This window comes from Neovison vison, chromosome 5, assembly GCF_020171115.1.
Source record: "Neovison vison isolate M4711 chromosome 5, ASM_NN_V1, whole genome shotgun sequence".
In the NCBI taxonomy this organism is placed as follows: domain Eukaryota; kingdom Metazoa; phylum Chordata; class Mammalia; order Carnivora; family Mustelidae; genus Neogale; species Neogale vison.
The window spans coordinates 163,573,481-163,592,687 of NC_058095.1; the positions used below are offsets into that span (position 1 = coordinate 163,573,481).

Genomic DNA, 19,207 nt, shown 5'->3' on the forward strand with positions numbered 1-19,207 from the left:
TTCATTTGGTGAACGTGCCTAGGTAACTAGCAGCTTCATAAAGAAATGGAATAGTAAGAAGCCCCTTCCTCAGTTTACCCTACCCATCACAAAAGATTTTGGCATATATAGTTACAGATTCGTTTTTTTTTTTTTTTTCTGGACTTCATATAAAAGGACTCACCCAGTGTGTTCTCTTTCGTGTCTGTCCACTTTGTTTGTTTGTTTCTTTTTTTTAAGGATTTTATTCATTTATTTGAGAGAGAGCACAAGCAAGAGAGCAGGAGAGGGGGAAGCAGGCTCCCCGCTGAGCAGGGAACCTGATGTGGGGCTCGATCCCAGGACCCTGAGATTATGACCTGAGCCAAAGGCAGTCGTTTAACCAACTGAGCCAGCCAGCCGCCCTTGCCCGCTTTGATTCGTTGTTGTGTTTCTGATAACCATCTATCCTATTCCTTGCAGCAATAGCTGATTTTTACTCCTCTAAAATCAGCATCTGTGTGGCTCTATCCTCATTTATTTATTTACTCTACAGTGGAAGAACACTGGAGTTGTCTCCATTGTTCGGTGATTGAACTCAGCAGTTACAATTCTGTGAGTTATGTGGGTGATACTGTTATAAACCATCTTGGTCCCTTTTTGGCAACATGGGTACACAAGTATTTCCATGAGGCAGCATACAGCTATTTCCCTGGGGCGTGAACCGAGTCTTGGAAGGCCAGCGTTGCAGGTACCTCCAGCCTGAGTAAATACAGTGAAACACTTTCTCATAGTGGATAGATGCCCCCCACAGACCTTGGTCTTAATGTCCCCCGTGTAGACTCCCACTGCTGCATCGCCATGGCGTCTCTGTGGTTGGCGACCAGATGACCCTGGCAAGTGGGTCTGACTTCTGTTGTATGGATTCGTTTGTGCCTAAACCAGTACTGAGCTATCTTAATCACTAAAGCAGATAATAAATCTTGATCTAGAGAAGTCCTCTATATATCATGGAAGGTTACTATCCCTCCTTTCTCTGGAATATTTAAAAATTTTCGGTGTAGAAGTCTTGACCGTTTGTATTAGATCTGTTTCTGGGCCTCTTTCAAACTCTGACGCTAAAAGAAATGTTATCTTCTTACTGAAAATAACAAGCAAATTTCATTTTTTTATGGTGTATTGCAAATATAGGGATATAATTTCATTGGGAAATTCATGTTTTTTCTGCCCAATTTACTAAGTTCATATTTAAATATTAATTTAAATGGAGATTCTTTTGGATGCTCTGCATATACAGCATATAGTATGTAATGACTTTTATTTTTCTCTTAAATCTTGACGGTTTCCTTACTCTTGTTTTATTTCACGGGATGGCCCTCTTAATAAAAAGATGATGGGAGGGAACAATAAGCTAAGATAGGCATCCCTATCTCATTTTGGATCTCAGGGAAGAGCTTTCGATGTTTTATCATTAAGCAAGTTGTTTGCAGTAGCTCTGCCATAGGTGTGGTTAAATTTCATTAGATTGAGGCAGTTCTTTATATTTATAGTTTTCAAAGTTATTATTTTTAATTAGTAGGCACTGAATGCTATGAAAAGTTTTTTGACTGTTGAGTCTATTTTGAGATGATCATATGGCTTTTTTTCTTCACTTTTTAGTATTATAAATTACAAGAGTTGACTTACTAATATGAAGCCAACCTTATGTTACTAGAACAAATCCTCGCTGGTTGAAGCAGATTATCTGTTGAATGTATTACTGGATTTAATTTGCCAATAGTTTGTCAGGGTTTTTGCATGTACTTTATGGAAGAGAAGAGCCTGTAATCTTCCTTTCTTTCAATATACTACTTTGGTGTTTTCTCTACTATTCTTTACTGGAGCAATGTATATTTGCTCATTTTGCTTTTTGTTCATGAATGTTGGGAAGAATTCACCAGTGGAGTTTAAATTTTCTTTGTGGAAAGGTTTTTAGACATAGATTCAAATTTCTTTTATAGAAAAAAAAGTAACTAGTCAGATGTTCTGTATCTTATTGTGTTGGTTTGGTAAGATGATGGTTGTCATCCACATTATCTAAATATCCATCATGGCTAAAATGGGATTCCCAGTATCTCTTCAGCTGTTTTCATGTCTGTGTTGTCTGTAGCAATGTCATATTTAGGATACCAGTAGTTTGTGCATTTTGTCTTGTTTTCTCAATCTTGTTAGGGTACTCAACATTTTATTACACTATTCAAAAGACCACCTTTTGACTTTCGTTTCTAGTCCATTAATTTCTGCTGTTATACTGATTTTATTTCTCTATATTTTGATGTAATTTGATGAGCTCTTCAAAAAGTATACTTAGATCATAATTACCAGCCTTCCTTCTTTTTTAACATTATAAATAGCATATCAGATAATAATTTCTATACTAAGTATATCTTTGGTTGCATCTCACAAATTAGGATATGTTATAATCAAAATATCTTCTCATTTGCATTGCAGCTCATTTTTTGGCTCATAGGTTATTTGCAGATGCATCGTATAATTCCCAAACATTTGGTGATTTTCTAGATATCCATTATTATAATTCTGGCATGATCAGAGATCCTACCTTATGTGGTTCATGTCCTTTACATGTAATGAAACTGACCTGTGTTCAATTTCAAAGAATGTATATTCTGCAATTGTTTGGTAACAGTGTTGTATATGAGTCAATGAATCACTTGGTAATTATTTATTTCAAAATTGTATCTGCTTATTCCATGAGTTACTAAGAAAAAAATTGTTTAAAATTCCCTCTGTCATTGTGAATTAATCTTTCTCCTTACAGCTGTTTTTGCTTCATATATTTTGTGCTTGATTTTAGTCTCATAGAAATTTTAAATGCTATATCTTCCTGGTTGATTTAATATTTTATCATTGTGAAATGCTCATTTATATCCCTTTTATTTTGTGTGTGTGTGAATTGAGTGTTGCTAAACCACATTTTTCCTGTTCTTATTGTTTGCAGGTGTACCCTGCTTTATCTTTCACTTGCAAATTTTCTTAATCTATAGAGAGTAATTTAGTTCATAATATTCATCCTTAAGAACATTTAGTAACTTTACATTTGATGTAATTTCTGATTTGGGGGAATTTAAATCTATTATTTTAATCCTTGATTTCTATTTATTCCATCTGTTTTTTGTGCTTTTATATCTCATTCCTTGTCCTTTTTTAAATTAGAAAGTATTTTTATTTGCTTCCTGTGCTTTATTCATTTTTCAATTGTGCATCTTCTGTAGCAGCATAGAACTCATTATCACATTTATTTCCTTTAGTATATTTTGCCACATGTTTTAATTTTATATTTCTTATTCAGTCTGATTCTCACAAAACCCCTTTAAGAAAAACAATTCTTAGAATCCTGCCATTTCACTTGTTACATGTTTAATGAATCAAACATATATGTTTTACTTTATTTCAATTTGACTTTTCTATTTCTTTATTTACAAACTTTTAAAATAGCTCACAAAATGTTAAAGTATGGCCCTTATTTATTTTCTATATTATGTACAGTGATTTTAAAGTTATATCACTTTTAATTTTAAGTGTTCTCTTTATACAGTCCCCCAACTATTTCTATCCTTTTCTTTTAACAGACTTTTATTGGAGATATCCTCTTGCTTGTCAACCCATTCAAAGAGCTTCCAATTTATTCCACGATGGTGAGTATGAAATTTAAAATATCATTTAAAAATGTGGAGTGATGCTCACCAGACATACCTATCTGCATCAAATGATCGGTTCAGAAGAAAGCCCAAAACAATAAGTAAAGTCAAACTTCTCAGAAAATTCTAAATTGATATTTGCATAATAATGACTTTCATTTGTTCTGAGACAAAAATGGAAAAGAATGTGATCTTATCAAAAATGCCTTTGCACTTATAATGTGTCATTTTACTCCGATTGTAGTTACTAGACAAACTTCTAAAATTAAACAATACATGACTCTACTTTCCATACCTTCTTGACTAATTCAAGATCAGGCGGCTTACAGTCCTTATTTCAACATCATCACCTCCTTCAGAATCGTTTTATGAAGTTAAAACAATGAAAATGAGAAAGGACAATATAGAATTTTATGCATTTTTTCCAAATGACTTTCCACTTTCAATGATGAGACTCCCAAAATTAAGAGAGAAATTTCTTTTGGAAAACTATTCCAGATAACTGAAAACATGACATAATTTTCAAGTAGTAGTCGATCAAGAACATCATTGTGCAGCTCTTTTTTTTTTTTTTTTTTTTTTTTTGAGCACAAGCTGGTTCCAGTGAAAGCAGAATCCTTAATAGGGAGCAGGAGCATGACAAAGAGGCAAGGGGAGCAGGCGTGTGTTCCTGAAGAGGGACATGCTCTTAGGTGTTGGAGGGAAAGGCGGCAGGAGAGAGGTTGGAGGGAAAGGGAGAGAGAACACCTTCTTTATGCTCCCCAGGAATCAATGAAGAATTCTTAAGAAAACTCCCCTGAGACAGTGCCCACTCACTGTCCTAGCCACAGTCCTTCTCGCCAAAGTCACTTGAACTGTTGCTTTAAAACTGCTGCACTTTGCCAGGTGTCCTCACTCCACTCAGGCCAATCCCAGCCTTAGTCTTGGGCCACCTGAGTATGTGGTCACCTGTTGGGGCAGCGCAAGAGCAGTCATCGGCAGTCATCTCAGGAGTCCTATCAGAGGAGTGCAGCCTGACCTGTGGTGATGAAATAGGCGTGCACTGTTTGTATTTTTATTTCTTTTTATGTCAGTTCTTTTTTTTTTATTTCTTTTTTTTTTTTAAAGATTTTATTTATTTATTTGACAGACAGAGATCACAAGTAGGCAGAGAGGCAGGCAGAGAGAGAGACAGGAGGAAGCAGGCTCCCTGCAGAGCAGAGAACCCAATGTAGGGCTCGATCCCAGGACCCTGAGATCTCGACCTGAGCCAAAGGCAGAGGCTTTAACCCACTGAGCCACCCAGGTGCCCCTTTATGTCAGTTCTTAATAGTTTTGTTTTACAAGGATTCTGCTCATTATATTTAATCTTCCAGAGTTTGGAGCATATAATTATTCATGAGTCCTATTTTTTTTTTAATGTTTGTAGAATTTTGAGTGATTTCTTTCCATTCCCAATGTTGGCCATGTATGCTTTCTCTGAGTTTTTAGAGTCAATTTGCTAGGAATTTCTTGATTGTATTAATCTTTTCCAAGAAAACATTTCCTTACTTAATTTTTTTCTACTATGTATTTATTCTCTATGTGTTTGATCTCTGCTTTTTCTTTTTATTGTCTCCTTCTTTCTAAGTTCTTGGTGTTTCTTTTGATAATCATTTAAGTTATATAGTTATATTGCCAATTTTGTGCTTTGTATAAAGAAGTATTGGGGACTTTTAATTTTGCTTTAACCACAGTTTTCTGCATCTTTTTTTTCCCAAAGATTTTATTTATTTATTTGAGAGAGAGAGTGATAGCAAGAGAAAGCATGAGCAGAGTGGAGAGGCAGAGGGAGAGGGAGAAGCAGGGTCCTTGATGAGCAGGGACCCTGATGCAAGACTCCATCCCAGGACCATGAGATCATGACCTGAGCTGAAGGCAGAGACTTAACTGACTGAGCCACCCAGGTGCCTGAGCTTTCTGCATCTTTGATGCTTTCCAAGTTCATTATTTTTCAGTTTAAGAGACATAGCAATAGAAAGAGAGAGAAACCCTGCTATTTCAAACTGCCTATTAATGTGTTGTTTTTGGCTTCTATCTATGGTATTACATTGGGTCATAGAGTCAAAAAGAATCATATGTTGAGACAAAAGCCAATTTTAGATATTGCATAAAATATATACATATATAGCTATTATATAAATGCTTCTATAGAATTGGGGGTCAAATTCTGAGAATTAAGGAAAATGTAACATAATGAATTCTTTTATTACAATATTACTTGTCATGTTATATTCTATTTCAAGTGGAAAAGACTGATTTTCTGGTTTCTTCATTTTTAGGCTATCAGTAGTGGAGTAGTTTTCTGGCTTCAGGCAACGTGTTGTATTTGCTGGTCTTTCAGGAATACTTGTTAATGGAGAAAAGGAGAGATGTTAAGAGACATATTTCTTTATTAATGTAGGAATAAAACATGATGCAATGAGATTTTTGCATGAACGGTTCATTAAAACTTAAAATAGTGAATGCGACATATAACTTATATGTATCATCCTTTATATCTGTCAATTCCAGTGGATTCTGGCATAGAATGTAAGAGGAAAATAAATATATTTGGGTAAAATAATGCACTGATAAAAATCTTACAACAAAACTGCCCACTTTTAAAAGGTCATAATGAGATTTTACTGTGTTTGGTGTTTTGGAATTCACTTCCATTTTGCAGAATCAAATAGTTTGCACTTTCCTAGTCTACGAGTAGTAGTAACATGTAATATAATTATAGACATTGGGTGAGCATCCTCTGTAGCATCCTTAGTACCTTGTGATTTTATGTCAGTTACTCGCATACTGAAACATCAAGTTATCTCACTGTCCTATGGACATGCAAGAGACATTTTCACTTACTTTTATGCTGAGAAATTATGTAATCAAATGTATGCTATTATCTTAAATAACAAATTCTGTTCAGATAGTTTAGTTTCTTCCCTCATTAGTTAAATAAAAGAAGAAACTGAAACACTGAATATGGTTATATCTATAAAGATTATGTAGACCAAGAGAATGACTTCTGTGTTTCATGTTGAAAAACAAATCCATGAACATCATCTGTAGCTCACTTTAATTTTATTACCATTAACTGTGTTATGTTAAGCTTTGCATAACATTCATTTCATGAGAGGCCATTAATCATGGATGCAGAGCCTCTGCGTTTGAACTGCATTTTGAGACTAATACAAACACATGGCAGGAAGCAGCCCTCTCCCAGAGGTGGTTCATAGCCGAAAGCAATGTTGATGTGATGCGAACAGTCACTGGGGGGAGTGGCACCCAGGGGGCCAGAAAGCAGACAGATGTAAATGAAATATAACCAGCAGGGAGGGGTTCACTGTTGTGCTCCCCATTTATGTTGAAGGCGAGTGACTTCGCTTAATTTAAACATGTAAGGGGTAGAGGAGAAGGAGAAAAGAGAAAAGTAGCCAGATCTTTCTGAATAGGCTTTGCAAAAGAAGCAGTGTTATGATCAGGAAGAAGAATGCTTCAGCAAACCAAGAAACATTTATTGAGTCCATTAAACACAGTATGTTATGTTAGGTATTTGGGGATGGATGCTAAGTAAGTGTCTCCTCATCCTTAAAAACTGCACTGATATTCTAGAGATAATGCATAATCAGATTTCCCTTGTAGATGAGGACAGTAAGATACCTGTATTGAGAATGTACACTATTAACTGGCAAGTCAGAATGTTGGAGGGAAGGAGGTCTTCCCAAGTTGAGAAAGGCATTACTTGGAAAAGCAATGGGATTGTTGCAAATCCTAAGGAATGAATAAGATTATGGTAAGGGGAGAGGAAGTATACTTTAAAGAATTGTCTAGAGTCAAACTATGGGGACCAAAAATATAGGATCATTAGAAGAAGGCACAGACTAATCTTATAAGAGCAAGAAGTTCAAAAAGTTAAAGAATTGAAAATCTGGTTTAGATCTACACTATAAAGCTAAGTTAGAGAGTTTGAGTTTTAATTTTAGAAAATAAAGACTCACTGGAAACAAACAAGTTCAATACAAGTAGTGTTTATAAGTCTTTTGCCATCAGTTTGAGAACAAGGGACATTTAGGCAGGAAGAATAATTAGTCGGCACTGAAATAATTCAAGAGCAAGCCTAGTATGGGGACTCTGGTGGTAGTGGGCAGAAGTTGAGTGAGTTTCTGAAAAGACACTAAGAACCTGCAGAGAATTTCATTTGAGGAACAAATAAGAGAAAAGGCATCCCTTAAAGATACAGGTTTTGATTCTGTGAGTCTAGGAGAATCTATAAGAAAAAAGAGAAGAAAAGAAAAATTGATGAGGAAAAACCAGGTTCAGGTGAATGTACAGTTTTTGGAGGTTAAATTGAAACGTTGAAGTTCTCCCTTGGATGCAAGATTAGGAGTAATTCACATAGATATTTCATTTTAGAAGATTTCTAGGAGTCACACCAAGTTTAAGAATGAGGTAGAAAAATAATAGAAAGCAATGAAGGAGGAGGAGGAAGAGGATAGGGAAAGAGGCAGGGGGAGAGGAAGGGAAGAGGGATGGGAGACCACAGTGACAGGGGGGATGGCTGCCATTAAAGAACCGGGTCTAAGGGCATCTGGCTGGCTCAGTTGGTTGAGTGGACTTTGGCACAGGTCTTAATCCTAGGATCCTGGAATGGAGCCTCACACTCTGGGTCCCTTTCTTCCCCCCTACTCCCCAGGTAAAGGGGCACCCTCTCTCTCTCTGTCAAATAGGTAAAATCCTTAAAAAAACAAAACAAACAAATAAACAAAAACAGGTCTAATGCATTGTTGAGGTAGTAATTAGAAAAGATAAACATCTTGGTGTTTGTGCCATTGTGGAAACCAGTGAACACGTGAATGTCATGAGAGTGGACACATCAGTCAAAGGTGTGCATGGGCCCTCAAACATCCATGTCAGACTGGTCTCAGATATTTCTCACTGTTCCCTTTACTATGGATTTCGCAAACCAAAGATGTATCACTTAGAAATCTCAATGTGCAGAATAATGATGCCATCCCAGATAAAAGACCTGGAGATAATTTCTCAAGATCGTATTTATGAGTACACAAGGACACAGAAATGCTCAGAACCCATGTCCTCCATTGGTGGTGAGATTAAGCTCTCCCACTGTGTGAAATGGCATCTAGTGTAGGGTGTCAGGCTTAGGGCTTCATTAAATGTCAGACCCCGCTTGCTCTTGGTCTCCTAACATTCCCACTGCACGTGTGGTGTGGCACGCAGCTGCATGGCTGAGCGGAGCGTGGCACCTCTGGACCAGTGGGGCTGCAAGGAGGACCTGGCATTGTCTAGGGCTCATCACGCGGTAGGTCTGCTGCGGAGACTTCCGTGTATGTCATCACATCTACTTCCAAAAGGCAATGCAATCAGTATAAGAATTATTATTTCCACTTTGGAGGTGAAAACACCAAGCCTTCAGTAGAATTAACAAATTTTCTAAAGTCTTCCGTGAGCGGGAGGGACAGAATTTAAAGTGAGATCATGTAACCTCAGAGCAAATGTGTGATGAGCTCCTCTTGGCATCGCAAACATAGAGCCCAGAGGCAATTTTGTTTATTATTATACGTGATTCTTTGTAAAACAAACAAACAAACAAAAGCACAAGTTTTTTTTTTTCCAGAATATGTCCTCTATATGGATAGTTATATAGATAATGAGTAGGTAATCCAATCAGGCAAGTAGAGGGACGTATTTTTACCATAGCGTGAAGCCAACCACCTCTTAATGTCAGGGAGGTTCCACAGGTTAGGGGACCTGGACGGCTGGGGAGCCCCCTCATCCATTGTGGAACAGCATGACTGGCTTCAGAATTCAGAGCAAGGTAGGATTCTGCCACCTCCCAGCAGTTTACTGACAGGTGCCATGCATGAAAGTACGAGAGAGTGATTCATAAAAACAAAACAAACAAACAAAAGCAATGGAAAACGAATCCTTATTCATTAGAAGCAGAGAGTCCAGCCCAGGGGCAAAAGGAGGTACCCATGAATGAGGCTCATGTGATGTCATCTCGCCCATGAGTTCCAATCAAGCACTTAAAATTACCAGTGACCAGAATCTTATTCCCAGATGATGCAGATGGGGAGAGAAGAAGGTGAAGGGGAGAGAGAAGGCGTGTGGGATCGGGATGCTTGTTGCTGACGGTAGTTGCTGGACCCGTGAGAACGTGCAATGATATTGATAATGAAAATGACGGTGGTGAGGATAACCAATCTGAACGTTACATGGCTTGTCAGAAGACTGAAACTGCCTAAGTGAAAATCTTCAAGCTTCAATAGAAATAATTAAGTAGAATAGATTATTATCTTAATTAAATGCACTGTTATATTAAAATGATTGTTTTGTATTTATACCCCTTAGGAAGCTAAGTATTGGCGTTTAGCAGAATTACCAACTATTATGAGGTGTTACCTGGTAATCGAGTCAAGTATTACCAGGTTATAGCAATGGAATTCTACAACAGAAAATCTGACTTTCTGGAAAGGAGAGGGCTTTTAAGAGAAGGGATCTGAGAAGTGTTAGTTTGATTATCATGAAAAAACATCGATACCCAAGATCCCTTATATGTCTAATGTCCAGTAAAACTTGGCCTTAAAGGTAGATGTGACCCCAAGGACGTGAAGAAACGGAGTAGGAGTCACACATGCTCCTGGCTGTCTTCTGCCTCTCCTTGTTTGTAACATCTAATGAAATTCTCTGCAGGATTTTACAGATGGATCTTAAAAGCATTCTGTTAAAGTTTGATGAAGTCCATGTTGGGCTTGGGACGTGAGATAGTGTTAATGCAAGTTTTCAAAAGGAACAGAAATTTGTCCTGCAAGAAAATAGAGCTGGACTAGAACTTCCTGGTTGGTTTATGAGTTACAGTGTATACATCATTATTTTCATTCTTTTGATATCCATTTTAAATTCTGGAATAATTAAAAAATACAAAAATCTGAGAACTATTTCAAATAAGGAAGTCCTATTTGCTCGCAAACACTCCTGAGATTGGGACACAGCTATAATGATGTGCTAAGAACACTTCACATCCTACTTCAATTGCAACATTGGTTTCCTGCATAGAACAGAAAATAAAGCTTTGTTTTAATTATATGGTGTCTTAGATTAGTTTGTGTGGTATGCTGTGAACACAGGCAGATTCCTTTTCATAAGCAATGACAACCCCTCTCCCGAAACTATTATCCTTTCGTCCAGTCACTTTTTTAAAAAAAGATTTTATTTGTTTAATTATTTGAGAGAGAGAGCATGCATGTGCAGGGAAAGAGGCAGAGGGAGGGGAGAAGACTCCCTGCTAAGCAGGGAGCCCAGTGTGGGACTCAATCCCAGGACCTGGAGATCATGAGCTGAGCCAAAGGCAGGTGCTTAACTGACTGAGCCCCCCAGGGGCCACTCGTCCACCTTTTATACGTTCACTATACATAGGCACATATGGTCGTCCCACTGCGGGACTGATGCTACTTCTGACATAGCATCAGAAGGTCAGTAGTAGCCTGACGCTGTGGCACGAGTCTGCGTCACTCACTGCACATGATCATCTTCCGTCACCCCAAGAAGAGGGTGTATACAGGACAGAGAGGTATTTTGAGCCTGGGTGGCTCAGTCAGTTTTGTGCCTGCCTTCGGCTCAGGTCATGATATAATAAATAACATCTTTAAAATAAATAAATAAATAAATAAATAAATAATGTATTTTGAGAAAGACAGACCACACCTGTAAAACTTACTGCAGTATATTGTTGTAAGTGTTCTTTTTCATTACTAGTTATCATTGGTAATCTCTTACTATGCCCAACTTATAAATTAAACTTTATCATAGTTAGGTATATATAGGAAAACACAATGTATATAGGGTTTGGCACTCTCTGTGGTTTCGGGCAACCCCGGAGGGTCCTGGAACATAGACCATATGGGTAAAGGCAGGGGAGGGACAACTGTACATGTGCAAATACTATTATATTTCCATATTAATTCACTCGGATATATTGCTGATACATTCAGATTTATTAACTATGTCCTTTTACAAAATAAATCTTCATTAGCCTTTGTGCTTTTTTGTATTGATAGTTTCAGTTCTCAAAAATGTATTCTAAATGTCCTATAGTATTTTATCGTATGAAAACACAATCCGTTATATTCATCCATTAACCCCTACATTGACATGTTTTCTGCTCTTGCAAAGAGTGCTAAGAACCATTTCATGTGTGCTTCTTGTGAATGTCTGAGAGTTTCTTCAGGGAGATTCCTGGTCAAGCCCTCTTACGTTTAGAAGGTGTTACCAAATCTCTGTTGCGATTGAACAACTCTCCACAGTGCGGTGCATGTTTCTAGTGGTGGAGAAAACTGCCTTTTGAAACCAAGCATCACCACTAATAAGCTATGTGACCTTTGACCAATTACTAACTTCTTTGCTTTAATTTCCTCACTCTTAAAAAGGAAGATATTCTCATACCCAAGTCATAGATTTCTAAGAGAATTGGATGGATACCAAGTGCTTAGAACAGCAGCAAGCACACAGCCAGTGTAAACCATGACTATTATTATGAGGCCGTTGATAATGTTATCAGTATTTTATAACTGTCACCTTCCTGTTTGAAATGGCATTTCCCTGGTTACCAGAGAGTTTCTGCTTCTTTTCTCTTATTTATTGGTTATCCTTTTCTGTTTGTATTTTTTGTCTAATTTTCTATTTTCTTTCCAGTCTTATTTATTTGTAGGAGTTGTTTATAAGACACAGCTTAATCTCCTCTGTGTCTTTGGTTTTTATTGTATTACTGTGTGTATGATGTTTGTGGTCAAACACCAACTGTCAAATATACGATTTTGATATAGCTTCATCCTTCCCATTAGAATTCGCATTTGGGAACCCTAGTTCCTTATTCCAAAATCATGAGAGTATTCTTCTGTTACCTTGTGTAAATGTTTTATGCTTTGCTGTTTATATTGAGACTTAAGTTCATCTGGAATTCATTTTCACACCTGGCATGAGATAGAGATCAGCGTTCATTTCCTTTACTAATCAGCCCATTCTTAATGCCTAATGCATGCAACATCCCCCTTCCGAAACCCAAATCCACACCCATGTGTGGGCGTGGGTTGAATTCTCTAGTTTGTCCACGTGATCTTTTCTTCTGGCGTCTGCACTAGAACCACGAAATTTGTGGATTTGGGCTTTCTGGAGTTTTTATTGAGCTACAGTGAACATGGGTTTCTGAGTGCCCTGATGGGTAGATTTTCACGAGCCCTCAGATCCAGAGCATTTCCCGCACTCCAGAAGCCCTGCTCTTGCCCCTCTGTGATCACTGGGACCTTGGCCAAGATACCACTGACCTGACTTCTACGGTGTAGCTTCGTTTTACCTGGTTTTGTACTTAATCTTATAGAATGTTCTCTCATGTCCTGACAGATGCCACCCAATATTATGTTTGTGAGATTCACCTAATCATTTTTTATAGCTGTAGGTCATTTATTCTATTTTTAAAAAATTATTTCCCCTATGATTTTAAATGACTTCAAACATATGAACAATTTGCAGATAAATAGCACAAACAACTTTTTTTCCAACCATTTTCAAATGATTTGCTGGCATGCTGTCCCATCAACCTTGAATACATGGGTTGTGCATTTCCTGCAAACAAAGGCATTCATTCCCTGTGAAACCTCTGTACCACCCCTGGAATCAGGAAATTCCTCCTGAGGCACTGTGATCATCCAGTCAAGACATCCCATTCAGGTCTTTCCCATTGCCCCGGTAATGCCCACAGAGCCACAGACCCAGGCCGCCATGACAGGGTGAGCAGACTTTGACCTTGTCTGGACACTTCCCTCCATCTTCTGATGAGATTCCCACTCTCAACAGCCTTGAAGCGACAGGCCAGTTACTTTGTAAAAGAAAAATTAAGTTTGTCTGATACTTCTTCATGACTCAGACACCTCTGTATCATTCTGTGTTTCTTCTAAAATAACATAATTTACTGGTACTCAAAAGGACTAAACATACTGGCACCATGGCAATCTTCATAAGTCACTATGTCCCTGACATTTTTTGTTTTTCTGAGAAGTTTATAAGTTCTTCCATGTTACAGTGGCAAGTGCTTTCTACCCTTCCAGCTCACGTTACTGAGATGAAATATTGCTGAGACACGTTGAGTGTGATCTCCTTCCCCGCAGGTTCAGCTTACTTCACAGGTTCCCATCGAACTGGATGTGTGTGAGTTGGTCTGCTTAAGGACAGCAGAAGAATTTCAAGCCTGCGAACCAAGTCATGAAAGATCAGACACCCGCCTCTCTTTTATCATTGTGAATGCTTAAAAACTTGCTGAAAAGGGCATAATTTCCCAAACTTTTGTAGTTATAGACAAGTTTCAGATATAGAGCTTCCCTGGCAGTTTGAATCTTGGGAGTGAGTCAGCTGTGTCCTGAGGTGGAGAAGTCCGCACCTTCTCATGACGTCTGTCTCCCACTCTGCCCGGCAGGTGTCTCAGCTCTACCTCAGCAGCACCGGGCAGCCCTGCTCCTCCTTGCCTCCTCACATCTTCTCCTGCGCCGAGAGAGCCTTTCACCAGCTTTTCCAGGAGCAGCGGCCCCAGTGCTTCATTCTCAGGTGAGCCCGCTCCTCTCCCTCCCTCCAATGTTGCACTGATGCGCTGGGGGCTTGGCTGTGAGTTTCTCCTCCTTTCCTCTGGTTCACGTTCATTGACTTCCTCAGCACCTGGTGGTCCCCCGTGTCTTTCCAATAAGTAATTTGACTCGTTACCAAGGAGAAACATCTCTGTTCTTAGAAATAGCCCCAAGTGTGGTGGAATCAATATCAACACACTTAACCTGAAACTCAATTCATTTTGAAGATTTACTACTTGGGACCAGAGCGGTTTGGCTTTTAAACCTCAGGAATCATGGGGAAAGAAAGGCACCCGCGATCAGCCGCCACGATTGGTGTGGACCAAAATACAGATGATTACCCTGCAATTGTGGGTTTTCTCACCCACTTCTCGCTATTTACCTATGCTCATCTTTTACCAAGTATACACTGGAAGTATTTTATACTGAAATATCATGGAAACATTAGCTCCTAAATTGCAAGATGCCCAGGACGATGATTTACACGGAAGTGAAAATACACACACACAAGAACCGCAGGACGTGGAAGTGACATGAGATTATGTATTGATAAAGGATTAAAGTACTATTTAGGTATTAAAATAAGACACGCATTAAGAATTACATTTCATATTAGGAGCAGCCTCTACCAGAGGGGGCTTCTGTAAATCCTCAGGGTTTGCCCAAGTTACAATCAGTAGTGTTGGCTGGCGGCTGAATGCGTCAATAAACCTTTGCCCAACTCATCAAAGTGAGATGAGAGAGAGGAAATGTGGACATCTGGATAGAACCCAAAAGACATTTAAATACTTAAGTTAGTACTTACTTATACACTTTTAAGTTACTAATTTGATCAGACGTTCCAGAGAGGGTCAGATGGATGGCTTGCAAACACCCGTGCTCTGGTTTTCAAAATAGCACACAAGTGGTTGTGTTCACCCTTGTTCTGAAGTGCCCCCAGCCCCACAGGAGAGGCCCTGGGGGCATGGTGGCCCCGGCCATTCTTGAATCAAGCAACTGTGTTCTCATCTGCTTTATCTTATTGTCTAGTCTAACTTTGACCAAAAAGGGGAACAATTTTTAAAAATCGTGAGATTGGGGTGTGTATATATATACTAGTGTGGTCATTAATAACAACTGATGTTTATTGAGAACTTAGTAAGTGCCACACCCTTCACGAGGAGCTTTCCATGTATTCCCTTATCCATTGCTTTAGCAGTCTTCCAAGATATGTATTATATGTATGTGTGTGTGTGTGTTTGTGTGTTCCAAAATTCATTGATTATGCACCACACCCAGCACTCCATGCAATACATGCCCTCCTTAGTACCCACCACCAGGCTCACCCGATCCTCCCAGCCCCCTTCCAAAACCCTCAGTTTGTTTCTCAGAGTCCACAGTCTCTCGTGGTTCATCTCCCCATCCGATTTCCCCCAACTCACTTCTCCTCTCCATCTCCCAATGTCCTCTGTGTTATTCCTTATGCTCTACAAATAAGTGAAACCATATGATAACTGACTCTCTCTGCTTGACTTATTTGACTTAGCATGATCTCTTCCAGTCCCATCCATGTTGATACAAAAGTTGAGTATTCATCCTTTCTGATGGAGGCATAATACTCCATAGTGTATATGGACCACATCTTCCTTATCCATTCATCTGTTGAAAGGCATCTTGGTTCTTTTCACAGTTTAGCGATTGCGGCCATTGCTGCTATGAACACTGGGGTACAGATGGCCCTTCTTTTCACTACATCTGTATCTTTGGGGTAAATACCCAGGAGTGCAATTTCAGGGTCATAGGGTAGCTCTATTTTTAATTTCTTAAGGAATCTCCACACTGTTTTCCAAAGTGGCTGCACCAACTTGCATTCCCACCAACAGTGTAAGAGGGTTCCCCTTTCTCCAATTCCTCTCCAACACATGTTATTTACTGTCTTGTTAATTTTGGCCATTGTAACTGGTGTAAGGTGGTATCTCAATGTGGTTTTGATTTGAATCTCCCTGATGGCTAATGATGATGAACATTTTTTCATGTGTCTGTTAGTGATTTGTATGTCTTCTTTGGAGAAGTATCTGTTCATGCTTCTGTGCACTTTTTGACATGATTATCTGTTTTGTGTGAGTTGAGTTTAAGGAGTTCTTTATAGATCCTGGATATCAGCCCTTTGTAGTATCATTTACGAATATCTTCTCCCATTCCGTGAGTTGTCTCTTTGTTTTGTTGACTGTTTCCTTTGCTGTGCAGAACCAAGATATGAATTATTATTAATATCATGATCTTAACTGTCAGGTGACTGTGTATTAGGAGTAACTCATTAGTCTAGGGTGTCCAGTTAGTAAATAGTGAATCTGGGATGTGAGCCCAATAGTGTAAATTGGTGAATGGTGATTAATTAGTGTAGGGCATAGTGGATGCTGTATGTGGGATGGGAGCCCCATCGTCTGGCTTCTGGGCCTGAGTGACGCTTACCCACTAGTGCATGGCCAGACCCCTGCAGTCACCCCAACAAGGTTTCCAGCAGCCCACCCCATGCTTCCCTAAAATGAGGGCCACATATCCGTGGATTTTCCTAAATTCTAAGTGATCCACTGAATTCTTTTGAAAGACATTGGTCCATAGCGAAGTTCTGAGTTGCCAGTGAATTATATTCTTTGGGAATCTGCCTGTTAGAGATTTCACAGTATCTAGCAAGTGCTTTCAGTAAATAAAGCTGTTGATCTCTAACCCAGTGCTTTCTGCATGAATTTGCTCATGGAATTGTTTTTCCAGTAGGACCTGTTAATATTCTACAGAAGCATTATTTCTTTGGGACATTTTTAAAGGCTAATAATGCTATGTATCAACCAGCATCTCTTAAAAAAAAAAAAAAAGATTTCTTCATTCAGATTTCAAGAAATGAAGAGCCAATCTGTGATCACAAGGACTTGCTATTTTAGTCATTCTCTGTCTTCTTTCAGGATTGATGTTTTTATGTGGCTTCTCTATCTCCTTGATTGTCTTGCCTAAGATAAAGTCTTTCTGCACTTCTTATACTAATTCATTAAAATTAGTAAATTTAGAAGTCAGCTAAATACATTATTTAAAGATCATTTTTGAGAGTCTATTGTGTCTTTAAAAGATACATTTATTTGAGAGAGAGAGTGGGAGGGAGAGACTTGGGGAGAGGGAAAGACAGTCTTTCTTGAGCAGACGCCTCAGGGAGCGCAGAGACCTACATGAGGCTCGATCTCACCACCCTGAGATCATAACCTGAGCCAAAACCGAGAGCTGGATGCTTAACTGACTGAGCCACCCAGCTGGCCCAAGAGAGTCTATGACATCTTACAAAAAGCATTTACAAAGGATAATTTCAGATTTGGGGTTCAAAACACAAATATTCCTGGAATAGCCATCCTATAATTTAGGACTAAGGTGAGGCTTTTTAAGTCTTTTTTCAAAAATTCAGTTTGATTTTTCAGTTTGTTGATAATTGTAGGTACCAACTAGCACACTTGGCTTCATCTTGAGAAATAGTTTTTCATAATGTTCAGATCTTGACCCTGGGTTATAACTGAGAGTTTGCTGTTCACCGTCATCTATCTTATGTTTAATGTTCTGAAGGCCCTGATGGATGGTTTTAATTAATTGTCAGAGCACATGTGACAAAAATCCATTACCCAAAGAGTGTGTGGAGCAAATCTAAATTAATGTTATATGCTGAACATACAAGTGACTTGTGAAATACACGGTATAGGGTCTGCCTCTATCATGTGCAGATTTAGCAAACAAGGCTATGCAAGTAGCTTTAAGATTCTTATGGGCCCCTGATTGGCACCACCCACAATCTCTGGTCAGGTCTAATGGAATCACAGACTGGATTTGCAGATCAAGGAATGTTTCTTAAACACGTAAGTGTAGGACTTTTAGTTTTAATTTATACCTATAGAGTATAATTTATACCTATAGAGTCAACCCTATCCTATCCCATATAAATTTTTTTCTTTTATTTCCTTGTATTTTACTCAGTTTAAATGGAATATGGCCATTTTGGGGATTTTGTGAGTTGGTTAAAATCCATGGGATGTTAGCCAGCTAAGAGATATGATGATCATTTTCTCTACTCCTACTTGTTGTAATAGAGTAAGCCCAGTGGTGGGGGGAGGGGAGGCAGCTCAGCCACATTCCCTCACAGGTGTCTACGGTCTTCATGTCTGCAGACTGCTGGCCTAGTCCACCTTGTAGACTCACTCGCTGTGTAGGGTTGCACAGTACATGCTTGGATAGTACCGGATGAGAATTGCTTGTTGAATAATGGCTGCCTTCCACACTACCCCTTCTCCGAGAATCAGTCCACCCCCCACCTCATGCGGAAGTCTTCCCTAGTTTCTTCCACTTCTGGGCACACTGCTCCTTCTTCACCTGTGGGAACCCTGTTCCCTGTGAACAGAATATCTACAACAACAAGATTTGTGAAACAGCCAATTATTTTGCAAAGTAAGAGAATATTTATAACAGTGAATACAAATGTAGAAGTTAAATTTCCATCATGAAAGAGCTAAATTGTTTCATCTCTGAAATGAGAAGGTTAAAAGCAAATGTCTTTGAACCCAGAAAAGGAGCTCCTTCTCCTGTGCAGGTCTCTGGCACCTGTGCCCCGAGGTGGTTGTTCCAAAATGTCTTTCAACTATGTATGGTCAGCATGGATGAGGGGAATAGAAGCATCTGTTATCAAGGGGAGGCTAGAATAAAAGAAGTAAATTTCAGCTTTTTATTTTCCAAAAAACATCCTTTAAGCAAATTCATTAGTACGAAAGATGCAGGGAGAAGCTTGAGAAGTCAGCACTAGTAAAGAGCTTTATATAGATTTTAAATTTTTAAGTTCTCAGTTGAATAAAGACTCTTTTCCTGAATAAAGACTGTTTTCATGAGCGTTCTATCTGGAAACAGTAAGTACTC

The 19,207-nt window shown here is 38.8% G+C and overlaps 1 protein-coding gene across 1 annotated transcript in view; it reads left to right on the top strand.

Moving 5' to 3' along the window:
• The window catches only part of MYO16 (myosin XVI), a 432,663-nt gene that overhangs the window by 136,067 nt on the left and 277,389 nt on the right, over window positions 1–19,207 (top strand). The window contains exons 11-12 of the mRNA XM_044250091.1: window positions 3,588–3,653; window positions 14,146–14,273. Of these exons, the coding sequence (XP_044106026.1) occupies window positions 3,588–3,653; window positions 14,146–14,273 (194 nt within the window). The remainder of the gene's footprint in view (window positions 1–3,587; window positions 3,654–14,145; window positions 14,274–19,207) is intronic.